The sequence below is a fragment of the Lissotriton vulgaris genome, chromosome 4_1 (genome assembly GCF_964263255.1).
Source record: "Lissotriton vulgaris chromosome 4_1, aLisVul1.2, whole genome shotgun sequence".
In the NCBI taxonomy this organism is placed as follows: Eukaryota; Metazoa; Chordata; class Amphibia; order Caudata; family Salamandridae; genus Lissotriton; species Lissotriton vulgaris.
This window is the reverse complement of record NC_141691.1, coordinates 921,729,048-921,741,961: the sequence shown is the minus strand read 5'-3', so window position 1 is coordinate 921,741,961 and position 12,914 is coordinate 921,729,048. Positions and strand designations below refer to the sequence as shown.

General features: G+C 43.4%; 1 protein-coding gene across 1 annotated transcript in view; it reads left to right on the top strand.

Annotated features, from left to right (window-relative positions):
- ELOVL2 (ELOVL fatty acid elongase 2) overlaps positions 1-12,914 on the top strand; it is a 560,054-nt gene that overhangs the window by 484,062 nt on the left and 63,078 nt on the right. The window contains exon 5 of the mRNA XM_086965200.1: positions 1,424-1,595. Coding sequence (XP_086821326.1) covers positions 1,424-1,595 — 172 coding nt within the window. The remainder of the gene's footprint in view (positions 1-1,423; positions 1,596-12,914) is intronic.

Below are 12,914 nucleotides of genomic sequence, written 5' to 3'. Positions count from 1 at the left end.
GATTAGTGTTTTGATGGAATTAAACACCTGAAGAGCAGGAGTAATTTTGATAGTCCTAACTGGGACTAGATAAGGAAATGCATAATAATAGTTAAAAATAACCAAATAGGTAGCCCTACGATATAACCGAGACTCCCCAATCCATTTTTTTTCTCATGTTGAAGACACTTGTGGGATGCATTTGTGTTTTAACCGGCTCCATGCTCATGACGGAGCCGCTCCGTCATGAGCCGCGGCTGCGCTGTGCTCATGACGGAGCGGTTCCGTCATGGCCCTGCGCGGCGCTGATTTCGCGCCTGCACGGCGCGTTCTATTGAGTGGGCGGGGCCATGACGGAACCACTCCTTCATGAGCACAGTGCAATCACGGCTCGTGACGGAGCGGCTCCGTCACGAGCATGCGAGCGCCGCTCGCCCCCCCCCCTAGCGCTGCGGCGGAATTGCCGCCGCAGCGAAGGGGTTTAACATCTGTAGAAAACTCACCCACTTCTTGATTTACCCTCTATCCAAACTCATCCCAAAATAATACCTGCACCAGGTAAACCCTAAAGAGAAGAAAATAGACCCCCCCCCCCTCATGTCCCTCCCTGAGAGTGATATACATCGGAGATTTGGGTATTACTCAGCTCCCATATAGTTCCCACATTTAGGATCCTGGTGTAATGCAGTGAAATAAACTGGTATAAATTAGTGATCTAATGAAAAAAACAACTTATGTGAATAAAGGCAGTTTGTGTGGTATACTCTGTGGACACGGTCACTGACGTGTGAGCCACGGAGTGCCCAGAGAAGACATACCAAAGTCACCAAAATCAATCTCTCTTTGTCCACCATTAGCAATGTCGACTATATCAGGTGCTAAGTAAGGTCTTTGCAACCCTACAAGTAAAAAAATGGTCCTTTTACTCCTCCACTTTGTTTGAGGTGCCCTTACTGTTCATTCTTTGCCTCTGCAAGTCTTCAATAGGGCCAGTACTGGCTGCTGAACAGCCCATATGGAAGGCCTCACTCCACCTATATGCAGCAACTAAGATCTAAAAGACCAAGTAAATCCCGTGTAACATAACATTGTTAGACTAACACGAACACACTATGCCTTCTTACTATACACAGGGCATAAGATGTAATCTGCTTTGCAATTCGTGGGGAAGTTCATGGAATAGTAAAATTGAGCCAAGTAAAGTGATCTACACAACAAACAACGTTGCAAGTACATGTGAAGGTTTTGTCTGATGGCGACTATGCCTAAAACAGCAGCACATGGGATGTACTTTCAAGGTTAGTAATTCAAGGACAGCCAAGCTGCAGAGAAGTATTGAGACTAATGAAAGGAGTGAATTGCCCAGGAACCCTTTCAGTGTGCTATATGTGTATTCCAGGGCCCAGTCGTGACCATCTCTAATGAACGATTTTGTATCTTGCAGGTGGCAAAGGTGCTGTGGTGGTACTATTTTTCCAAAGTCATTGAATTTATGGACACGTTTTTTTTCGTGTTACGGAAGAAAAACAGTCAGATCACATTTCTTCACGTTTATCATCATGCCACAATGTTTAACATCTGGTGGTGTGTGATGAACTGGATCCCGTGCGGTCAAAGTGAGTATTTAATCAGCTGTGTTGTTATAGTGAAGTGCTTGCACAAATGTTGGGGATCTGCTGAACTTTATGCTGCATTAGTGCCCACTCTTCTAATTGAACTTGTGACTTAAATTGGTTTTGCATTAGTCAGTTTTCCATGTGTGCACATTTTCAAGTCTTGATGATAGCATATATTGCATTCAGGTCTCTTATTGTCACCTGAAGCATTTCCATTTTTTTGTACCCTCTAGCTTTAGTATATGTATACTTTATCAGAACTTTCATCTCTGACAAATATAATAAGCATGAGCCTCAAAAGAATGTTCTAAGTCTAAATAAAGAACGGCCAAAGTCAAGTTGGTATGTGGTTACAAAATGAGCAAAGTCTTGATTGCACTGGGACGATGGTTAGATATCTCGCGAGAGTGGAGGAAGGTACATGGCACTGTATTACAGATTCGGAGAAGGTCGTGCCTGTGCAGCCTGTGCGACTGCTGTACGCTCTTGCTGTCTGGCCACAGTAATGCAAATTAAGGGTTTGGTGGCCCTCAGTTCAGGAGCCCAGTGTTGCATGACCTACGTACTGCCTGAAGTATGCACATCACTGCTGTCCTTGGTCATGCTGGAACTAGCGACTAGGGCTGGTGCAGTGGCATTGCTGCTTGATTGTGCCACTGCTTTATTACTGGACCTCTGAGATGCTCCAAAAGCCAATTTAGCAGCCAAGAAATGCACCAATGATGACCCTACTATTGTGTGGAAATATTCCATAGAATGTTAGTAGCTCCTTGAAGTGGTCTCAGAGAAGCATGTATCACATGTCAGAGCATATCAAAAGAGCAAGGTGGTACACAGTAATTATGAATCCCCAAAAGTTGCAGATAATGTCCCAGAGACTACCTTCAGAGAGTAAAAATAATTCAGAACACATGAAAGATTAGCACCAACCCATTGAGGAGATCTTTTCCATTTTATTATTGATGCACAGGGCAAGATGGACCTTGTCTGCAGCTTGCATTTTGGAGACAAAACACAAAGCCGCGTTTAGCTCATGAACTAGTGTCGATGTTCTACAATTGCACTCTGTGAAAGCATCAGTCTTGACAGACTATAATGTTTCTACAAAACGGTCATTGGTTTAAGGTTCTTTGCTTTTTGATGAGAGCATCCGTAAGTGTAGAACAAAGAGTATTAATACACCATGTTGAAGAATGACGTTTATTTTGCCATTTCACATAGCCAAAAGAGTGAAGATTTCAAAGTCAGAAAATCGGAAAACGGGAAGATAAACTAAAAACAAGGGTGAGAAAACTGGAAGTGTGCAGGAGACAAAATAATAATATGTGAACTTTAGCCTGAATAAAATCTCTAGCACAGACATCTCACCTGTAGGTTATTACCTCTGCCCCATATGGCTTCATCGGCCCAGGGAGTCGTCAAGCTGCAGAAACATTCACCACCGGCATTTAACTGTTTAGGAATTGTCCTTCCCTCAACAGTCAACAAGTTATTCATCAGTGAGTCTAAGAAGGTCTGTGCTGTCTATAACTGACTGAAAATGTAGGACTTTGCTCTTGCATGGTACCAGATAAAAGCAGCTACCTTAAACCTGGACAACCCTCTTTGCACCATCTGCCGTAATTTATCCTTCACATGTGTTGTTGAACTCAGATGAGGAAAGTGCAGTATGGGATTGCCATTCACTTCTAAGATCTTCCCAAAACACACATTTGTTTGCAAAACCTGGTCACAGGGGCCTAGATCTCTCAGCACTATTACAATTTTCCCATCAGATTCCTTGTTTATATGAGCAGCTGTCGAGCTTTACGCCTGACCATTTTAAGGATTGTAATCATTATGACAGTGACCATTAAACGTCCATCATCTTCAGGAGGGCGAAAGTGCTCCTTAACAAATTGCTCCATCTTCTCTGTGACAAGATGCAGCACAGGTCATTACAGGCAATCCCAAAACTTGTACTTGGGCTCAACACAATGCAGTCTAGTGGTGCTTCACACCAAACACTAGGATGAGGGAGGGGGTCATCACTACCCTTTGAGTTTCTGAAACACAAATGGCGGAGTTCTGATTGTGGTCTTACTCTTCTTAATCTATTTTCCTCATACAGAAAGTTGGGGGATCGTTCTCTCTGCCTTTTCAGACATTGCTAAGGCAGTCCCATAGCTGTCACTCGACGGCAGAGCACCTGTAGACCTTAAACTCCAAAACTAGCCCTGGGAGGTGTCTCCCCACGCTTCTCCATCACCCTGAATATGCCCCTCCTGGACCAAATTGCTCAACAACTCCGGTTCAGCAACAGGCGGCCATGAAAACGTGAGGGGCCACTCTTGCCAGACATTGCCTAGTGGCCCTACGACCTGGCGGCGCTTAACTGGCCCAGCGGCAGCTAACCCTGAATATTGCACCTTTCCCTGCCACATGCCGGTCGGTCTGTATACTTTGAGCTGGTCACAAAATGGAGTCACTCGTTCCAAGTGAGGGGCCTTCATCTACTTTTGCCCTCCCACGATGAGACCGGCAGATACTGATGTTGGTGCCTGCCTCTACCTACTGATGCACTAAAACTTTGCAAACCAGTCTATTAGAACCCGGCTGTCCTGCATCGCACTCCTCCTGGGACAACTCACCCAGTGCGCTCCTTGTCATCTACTACCCTCCATTTTGGGACTCTCAGTAGTCTGCACATATGCTGCGTTTCAGTGGCCTCGGCCCCACACACTGCCAAACGAACCTTGTAGCCACCCCCAGCTCAAAGAGGGAGGACCCCCTGGGCTGGTCCACATGACGCCCAAGAAGGGGATGACCAGAAGGGTCTGCAAGGAACCCCGCTCAGCGGCACTGCACGGAGAACTCATTATGGCGCCTGTGAAGAAACTGACCTGATTTTTGAATGCCTCACAGCACATCCATGGGAACTTTTGCCAAACTGCCTACCCCCTACCCCTCCCTGCTCTACTCCTCTCCTCTTTCCGGCTACTAACCTTTGCCCTCATCTGTCCTTGCCCTAGTCCCCACCCTGTTTTCCTGTGAATTCCTGTGTCATTTGAAAGATAGCTATTTTGTCTGATGCCCGATGGAGCTACCTGGTTTAGCTATAGGGGAGACAGGTCGGGGGATCCCTCCTTGGACGTCACTTACCCAGTCGGTCTTTAGCCAGACTTCCTTTCGACTCTCCTGTCGTCTCTTCCTGCGTCCTCCCTCTATCTATATCTCTACTTCTCTCCTCTCTCAACGTATTGAGACTGAACTATTTTGTCTGATGCCCGATGGAGCTACCAGGTTTAGTTATAGGGGAGATGGGCCGTGGATTCCCTCCTTGGTCTTCACCTACCCAGTCGGCCTTTAGACAGATCTCATTTCGTCTCTCCTTGTTGTCTTTTTCCCTATCCTCCCTTTCTCACCTTCCCTGTTCCCCCCCCACGCTCCATTTATTCTGCCCTCCATGTTATTTAAATGTTTCCCATTGAGACCTAGCTATTTGGCCAAAGCCTGGTGGAGCTACCTGATAGCTATAGAGGAGATGGGTTTAGGGACTTCCCCCTCGACCGTCACCTACCCAGCCGGTCTTCGGGCAGACTTTCCTTCGTCTTTCTGCCGTATCTCCCTCCCATCCTGTTTTTCTGCGAACCTCTTCCCTCGACACTTGAGACCGAACTACTTTGTCTGATGCCTGATGGAGCTACCTGGTTTAGCTATAGGGGAGATGGACCATGGATTCCCTCCTTGGTCGTCACTTACCCAGTCGGTCTTTAGACAGACTTCCTCTCGTCTCTACGGTTGTCTCTTCCCTTATCCTCATGTTCTCACCTCACCTACCCCTCACTTCTTTTCTCTCTCCTTTCTCTCCTCTCCTAATGTATTGCTGATTGTTTGATGCAATGTGTAATTATTGATCTTTTTCTATTATGCTGTTAAACCACATTGTTGCACTTCCTTTCGTCCTTCCTGTCGTCTTCTCCCGCATCCTCCCTCTATTTATGGCTCTCCTTCTCCCCTCTCTCAATGTACTGAGAATTAACTTTTTTGTATGATGCCTGATGGAGCTACCTGGTTTAGCTATAGATGAGATGGGCCGTGGTTCCCTCCTTGGTCTTCACCTACCCAGTCGGTCTTTAGACAGACTTCTTTTGGCCTCTCCGTACTGTCTCTTCCCTTATCCTCCCTTTCTCACCTCCCCTGACCCCTCCACTACTTTTCTCTCTCCTTTATCTCCTCTCCTAATTGTATTGCATATTTTTGGGGGGGATTTATTGTGTAATTGTTGAATTTTTTGTTACATTATTAATTTTCATGTAATGCGCTCTGATACCTCCGGGTCAATCCAGCGCTATATAAAACTCTTTAAATAAAATAAATATCCAGACATCAGGGGTGCAGCCAGGGACCCACTGCTCACCTTTCTCAGAGTCCTTCTCTGGTGTCCTCCAGTGTCTCCTTTTGTCACCAGCTGTGCGTTGATTCCAACACGTTGTCTGAATATGTCCTTCTCGCCAAACATATTTCTCCTCAGGACCTCCTCCAAATGTCATAGTTTTGCTTATGAACGTATAAAAATTTGTGGATGTGTTCTGTGTTTTGGATGATTTTCATCCAATACTATTTAACTCCTTCGATGCTGATGACGGAACCGCTCAGTCATCAGCCGCCGTAGCGCTGTGCTGATGACGGAGTGGTTCCGTCATGGCCCGCTCGCCGCGCCTGCGCTGGGCGTTCCATTGAGCGGGCAGGGCCATGACGGAACCGCTCCGTCACCAACCTCGGCTGAGCTGTGCTCATGACGGAGCCCCGCCCCTTAGCGCTGCGGCGGAATAGCCGCCGCAGCGAAGGTGTTAAGTTTTGAAACCGCTGAGGATTCTAATGCGGTTCAGTGGATTCCGTTACTCATCGTTTGGCCCCATATTGCCCCACTGTTTACACATATGATTGCCTGTAAACAAACAGGTTTGGGAAGAGGAGAATGTTGAATGAACGATGTTTTTGAATTTGTGCCAAACCAGTTTATTAAAAAAGGAGGCAAAATCGACCAATAACTTTTTCACGACAGAAAGTAACCATAAAATTAAAGCAGGAAGAAGCACATTTTTTAGGCATTTGTTCATGTTATTTATTTAAACACATGGAACTCGGTTTGTATGCTATAGATTACTGCTGTCATTTAAGACTTCCAGGCAATCAATGAAATTAGCTTTTTTAGTTGGAATTGGCTGTTAGGAAAGTGATTCCGAACTTCTACCAATCAAACTCAACTGCTGCTAAAACTATAATAAAGTAATGACCTTACAAAAGTTGAAATGGGCTGGTACATAATTAGAAAAATAATCCCAATATTTCTTCAGCCGTTTTCATTGTCTTGTTAAGCTCATACACAAGTGTATGAATTGAATGTATTTTATTGTTATACATAACATCTTATTATTACAGTTAATTTGCCACTCATTTTACCTTGGATATTAAGTGTTTGCTTTATTTTTTGTGCATTCTATTTTAATAATGTTTGTCCATTTCATTCTTCATTTTATTGATTTTACGTAGACTTTTTAAAAACTTGTATTTAATATATGTTTGTATAATGCTACGTTGGCTCCAGAGATGTGCCGTCAAAACACTTAACATTGATAGTCTTTAGCATGTGACATTTTGATATACTAGCAACCATCTTGGCAATATACTCTTAAAAGTATATATATGATAATAAATAGTATATTCACGTATTTAAATTCAATTCAAAACTTGATTCCATTAGTTACTTAAAACATAGCAAAGATAATATTACACAGATAAAACTTAGATTTTTATAGCTCGTTCCCCACCACGAAAATGTCGGAGCAGAGGGACAAAAATTGGTCAAATTATTCATATTTATAGCCAAATAATCTACTTTTTAATTCCTTAGCCATGCAAGTGTTCTTCAATGAACTGGATAATAGGAAGCCCAAGCCTGATAAACTGATGCTAAATTGAGAGTGGTGAAGGTGTACGCAAGTTTTTGGGGGGCAAGCCCATGGAAATAAATCTACTGTCAGCCTTATGTGCCTTATACCAATGCCATATGTTCTTCAAATAGAATCCGCTTTGCTTTAACAATGGCCAGCCTTCTGAAGTGATAATTGGACTGCTTCATTGCCCACAAAGCCTTTAAATGTTTAATATTTAAAGTAAAATTAAAATGTTAGTATAAAGAATGAAAAAGAAAGGAGGAGGCACATCAATTTATATCCTTTCACATTGATCTATTTACGGTACTCTCCGTAGCATTGTAGATTTTAAAACACTAGATAAACTAAAATTTAAATACCCACTCATGTTTTGTAGACAATATTCTATGCCAATGTTTAATTGTTTGTTTGTATCACAAAGCCCAAAGAGCAGGTTATAAGTGCAACTTTGAAGTATGCCAGTGAGGTACTTTCGGATAGCTTTGCAGTAAGCAAGGCATACCATTAGAAATGCTCTTGTGAGGTGTTTTGTATAATGGAAAGCCATATGTTAACCTCTAACAAGGGTGTTGTCTTGACATGTGAAGAAGAGATAGGTAAACACACTTCCCAGGTTTCTAAGTCGCGTGGAATGATATCTGGGTGCTCAGCTGCCCTGGGGCTAGGCGAAGTCTTAGGAGACAGGTTCTGGCCTTCCGCATACTAGGATTTCTCTTTGCCCTCAAATCTTGAAAACTTGTAAGGTAAGCATTCCTTCATCCAGTGGAACAAATGATAAAGGCATGAGGTGTTATTGGCTTGGTTCGTTGAGCTGTTTTAAAGCAGGAAGTAGATTTAGATGTTTTTTGCTAACATTTGTATACTCACTGGTGTTCTTCATAAAGCTTTGCCAGAAAGCTCTGAAGATCTTGGCAATATTATTGAAAACGGAGAGGCAGGAGAGATATATCATCGTCTACAAAATATCATCGAACTATCTGAAATTTCAAAAGTCTCTTTGGGTGCATTTTTGGTGCAGTTACTTTTTTTTACATTTTCCAAATCCATCTCATATGCACAGTAAGCAGAAAGTAGTAATCGGAAAATCCCAAATAGGATACTTGAGATATAACGCGTGTTTTCCTGGTTAGAAACAATCACGCACTTTGTCTGCAAATTGTAAAAGAAAGTGTCAGTTTTATGACACTGTAAATATAAAAGGGATTTACGTTTTCCTTGTAAAATATTTTTTAAACAAATGTATAAATTAGATTGTTTTCAATTCTGATCAACCGTGTATAGGGGGTTTCTCATACTTAAATGACAATATGCAACAGATGGTCATTTTGCAGGGATAATTCTCAAGTAAATAAATACAAATGTGTCGAGATTTTTCAACTTGCTTAGTTGAGACAAATAGCATGTGAACAATTTGCCAGGGATTTTGCACCAAAATAAGTGAAGTCATAGCTGAATCCCCACCTACATTATAGACAAAACTACAGCAAATTATTTTTGTTTGCTTTTTTCCTCAGTCAAATAAGTGAAAAGTGCTTAGGAGATGGTATCTTAGCTTTTTGTGAGTTAATATGGTGTATGGATGCCTGGTGGAGAAGAGGCCCCCAAGGTCCTCGTAGATGTTATTGGATGGTGTGGCTCAGATAAAGGGGAGGGGTGGCAGTTGGTTGTCTGGGTACCTGCTGAGGACATGTCCTTGTTGGAGGTCGGTAGCCCTAAAATGAACAGTTTCTCTGTGCATCTCAGGGATTGTCAGGTTTTTGCCAAATAGTGGATGAGAAGGGGGCCAGTGCTATACTTGGGCTGAACGAGCCTGGTGGCAGTCTGGGACTGCAGGAGCATTACAGAATGCCTGAGAGGCGGCTGGTGAGTACAGACAGGTTGCTTGAGCATGTGCTGGTGAGCCTAGATGAACACTAGAATGTCACTGCACATGCTCTGACACAATTTTTCCTTGAGTGAAATAAAGGCCAAATGTTCATCCTGTGGGATTTTGAAATGGCCAGGAGGCGGTACTTGAATAATGCTTTGTGTAAATCTCTATTCCTAACACCGCAACTCTATCTGGGTTTGCTTTAATTATCTTTTATGTTGATGTACACAGTTGTTTTATTATTGTGTATGCTGTTTTCAATGTATATTTCAAAAAGGTCATTTTTATGTTAAATTGTCAGGCAGCAAGCTAGGTCACAGGCCGATGAGCACAGCGGTTATGTTGAAGAGGGAGGAACGTGTTGGAGCCCTCAAGGCTTAAAGTAGAATGAGCGGGGGCAAATAATTTAAAGTTAAAATTCACGTATCTAAGTGGACATTTTTGTGTCGTGAAACATATAGGAAGCCATTCTGGGAGTACCTCATCCCCACTGGGAGTATAAGAGTACGGGGTAAAAGGAGAGGGTTGAAGCAGAAAGGGGAAAGGATGTGAAGAGTCACAGAGGGGATCCTGAGGAGCATTTGTTGTAGGGCCTGGCCAAAGGTGGCTCAGCAGCAGATGGGCAGGAAGCGGGTAGGAGACCTTGCATAAGATAAGATAAGCCCATGCGAGATGGAGGAGGCAGAGAAAGGAAGGAAGGTGGAGGTTTTAGAGGAATGGTCTTAGGCGGCCTGAGGTGGGACAAAGGATGTGGGGAGGAAGTTATAGGCTCTATGTCTGTCAAGAACCAAGGTCTGTAGGCCAGTATACTAGTAGAAGATATTCTCTAAAACGATGTAGAGTCCAGTGCAACACAAGGGCACCAATCTGAAGAGACGTTGCAGTCCAGTGTGGTCCAGTGTGTCCTTTCCAACATCAGTGGCAAAGAGGCAAGGATTTATTTGATATGAGCGGAGTGGTGGATAGGTGCTCGGGACAAATGGAAGTGGGGTTTTAGAAGGTATAATGAATTCCGATCTTGGGAGCAGTGGGATAAGGACAACAGCAAGTGATCAATTTGAATTTTGGTAATCAAGATACAGTTTTTGGTGCAATAGCGGGTACAGGGCACTGGGTCATAAGGTGCTAACACTAGCTATAACAAGTTGCTTTTAATGATGATTCTGGCAGAATGTGGAGAGAGAAAGTGTCATGGTATTGATAGTGAAGTAGAGAAGGTGGGTGTTCAAGATGTAAGTAGGGCTGTGAGAAGAGAGCAGCTCAGTTTAGACTAGGATCGGAGGCCAAATCAAAGGGGCACAAGATGCAGCAATAGAACCTGGGCCATGTAACACAGTGGACTACTAAATTCTCTCCTGAAATCTGAGTTTGACCTCATGGTCATAGGTTTGAATTCCAGTAGACTCACTCAGCCTTTCATTCTTCTGAGGTCAACAAAATTAGTGCTTGGGTTAGGGTTTCAGTCAGGGGTCCTGTTTGGGGTACAAAGAGTTTAGAGATTTGTTATGTGGAGAACGGAATTCAGCCACCACTATGCCACTGCTAGTATGGTAAAAGTTGTAGAAGAAGGTTGCTGAGATAAGGGAGTTAGCCCTGCTTGAAGGGGGAGGATGATAAGGCAGTTTTGGGTTGATGCTGTGAAGGTAACTGGGATCAACAGAAAGGAAGAGGAGGGAAATATTGGAAGTCCCGGAGAAATGTTTAAAGAGAGGGATTGCCTGCAGCTGTGTCACAGGAGGGCTACGGTGTGATAGTATTGGGAGATAATATTGTGTATGGGAATACTTGTGGGAGAAGGGAATATTGATCTGGAGGCAGCGATGCCGGGATCGAGGGGCAGACAGAATTGTGTTTGTGCTCTAAGGTCATGATATTGGTAAGGATGAGTACACATCACAAAAGGAGGGAAAGCTGGATAAACGGTGATGGCCAACAAGTCATTCAGGTGAGGGTAATGACTAAATGTGGGGCTGAGAACAGAAGATGAAAAGAGAAAAGGGAACGTGGTGGGACATGGAAACATTTTGGATTAATCGGAGGACAGACACCGGCCACACTAAGAATTTTGGTGTGGGAAATGTATAAAGGACCCTAGTGGCACTTCAAAGTGCTTGTTTAGGAGGTATATGAATAGACCCCCACTTCATTTCCATTGTTTTTGAAGGTACGTAAATAAAAAAGGGAAAATATGGGAGATGGGAGGTACAGTGGGACAAAGATGCACTTAAAGTGTTTGGAGAGGTAGACACGGGATTCACTAAATGAAATTTTGTTTAAATATAGAGTTGGATGACAGAATAACATGAAGTTCAGTGATTGTGGGATGTTGTTGGGTACCATGCCTGTAAGAAACTTCTATCCGACTATGAATAGGGGTTGGACAGAATGGCAGAAGTAAGGAAATGGTTTTCTAGCAATATTGACACTATCTAAGAGTGAGATGTAATACTAAGTTATGAGGCAGATTTTTTATCAAAGAAGAGAGACGCCCGGGAAAAACAGATGGAGAACACCGAAAGGAGTATGTTATTCACTGTATCTTGAATGTAACTGGAAAAGGTTTAGTCTCAGTTACCATCCCAAAAAAATAGTTTGGGGTAGTGTTTGCAGTAAGGGCTTTTAGGGTAATCACGTCCAATAGCGAAATAAGGTGTAGACTGTTAAAGATGCACAGTTAAGGATAAAAACAATACCGACAGTAACTTTACGGGTGTTTAGGGCAATAGTGCAGTTTGGATTGAGAGAGGGCTTTATTCAAGATTTGCACTGAGCCGTTGTGCTTTAGGGCATTTACCGTGTCAGGGCTCTTGACCTAAGAGCAGAAAAACTCAAACAAATGGGGTAGATAGTGATAAGGCGTTTTTTGTGGATCTGGCATTATAGTCTGGTTGAGGGCTGTAGATAATACATGGTTAGATACGTGCTTATGACTGAGTAGAGCAGTGACACATGAGCATTCAGTTGGCCAACGGTGGGTTTGGCATGTTTAGTAATGAGATGGCAGTGGAGTGAGATAAAAGGCAGGAATGATTGTGGTTAGCAGCACTGATCAATATGTGCGAAGTTTCAGAAGGGAAAAGTATGCCCTTATTTATTACCTGAAGACCACCCAAGGAAAATAAAGACTGTGTAAAACGGGAAGGCAATCAACGAATGAAATAACCTTAAGTATTGCCCGGTGATGTCACCTCTTAACCCACAGAGTATTGATCAATGAAGAGGCAGGCGCTGGAGACTGGAAGGCAGGACACAAGGGTTTATTTTCTCCGGAGGAGAACACATCAGATCAGACCAACAGGGAATCTTCTCGAGGTGCTCTAACTGCATCTCCGAGGCCTGGCCTCTTATACACGAATTTATGGCAGGAAGACATTCTTTATTACAATAAAAGTACTTTGAAGTATGAAAGACACCCTAACAGTGAGAATCTTCTCCCCAATCACAATACAGGATCGTTGTTGGATGGTAGGAACAGCGTGGCATTCTGCTGATCCCCGGAACGAGTGTGGT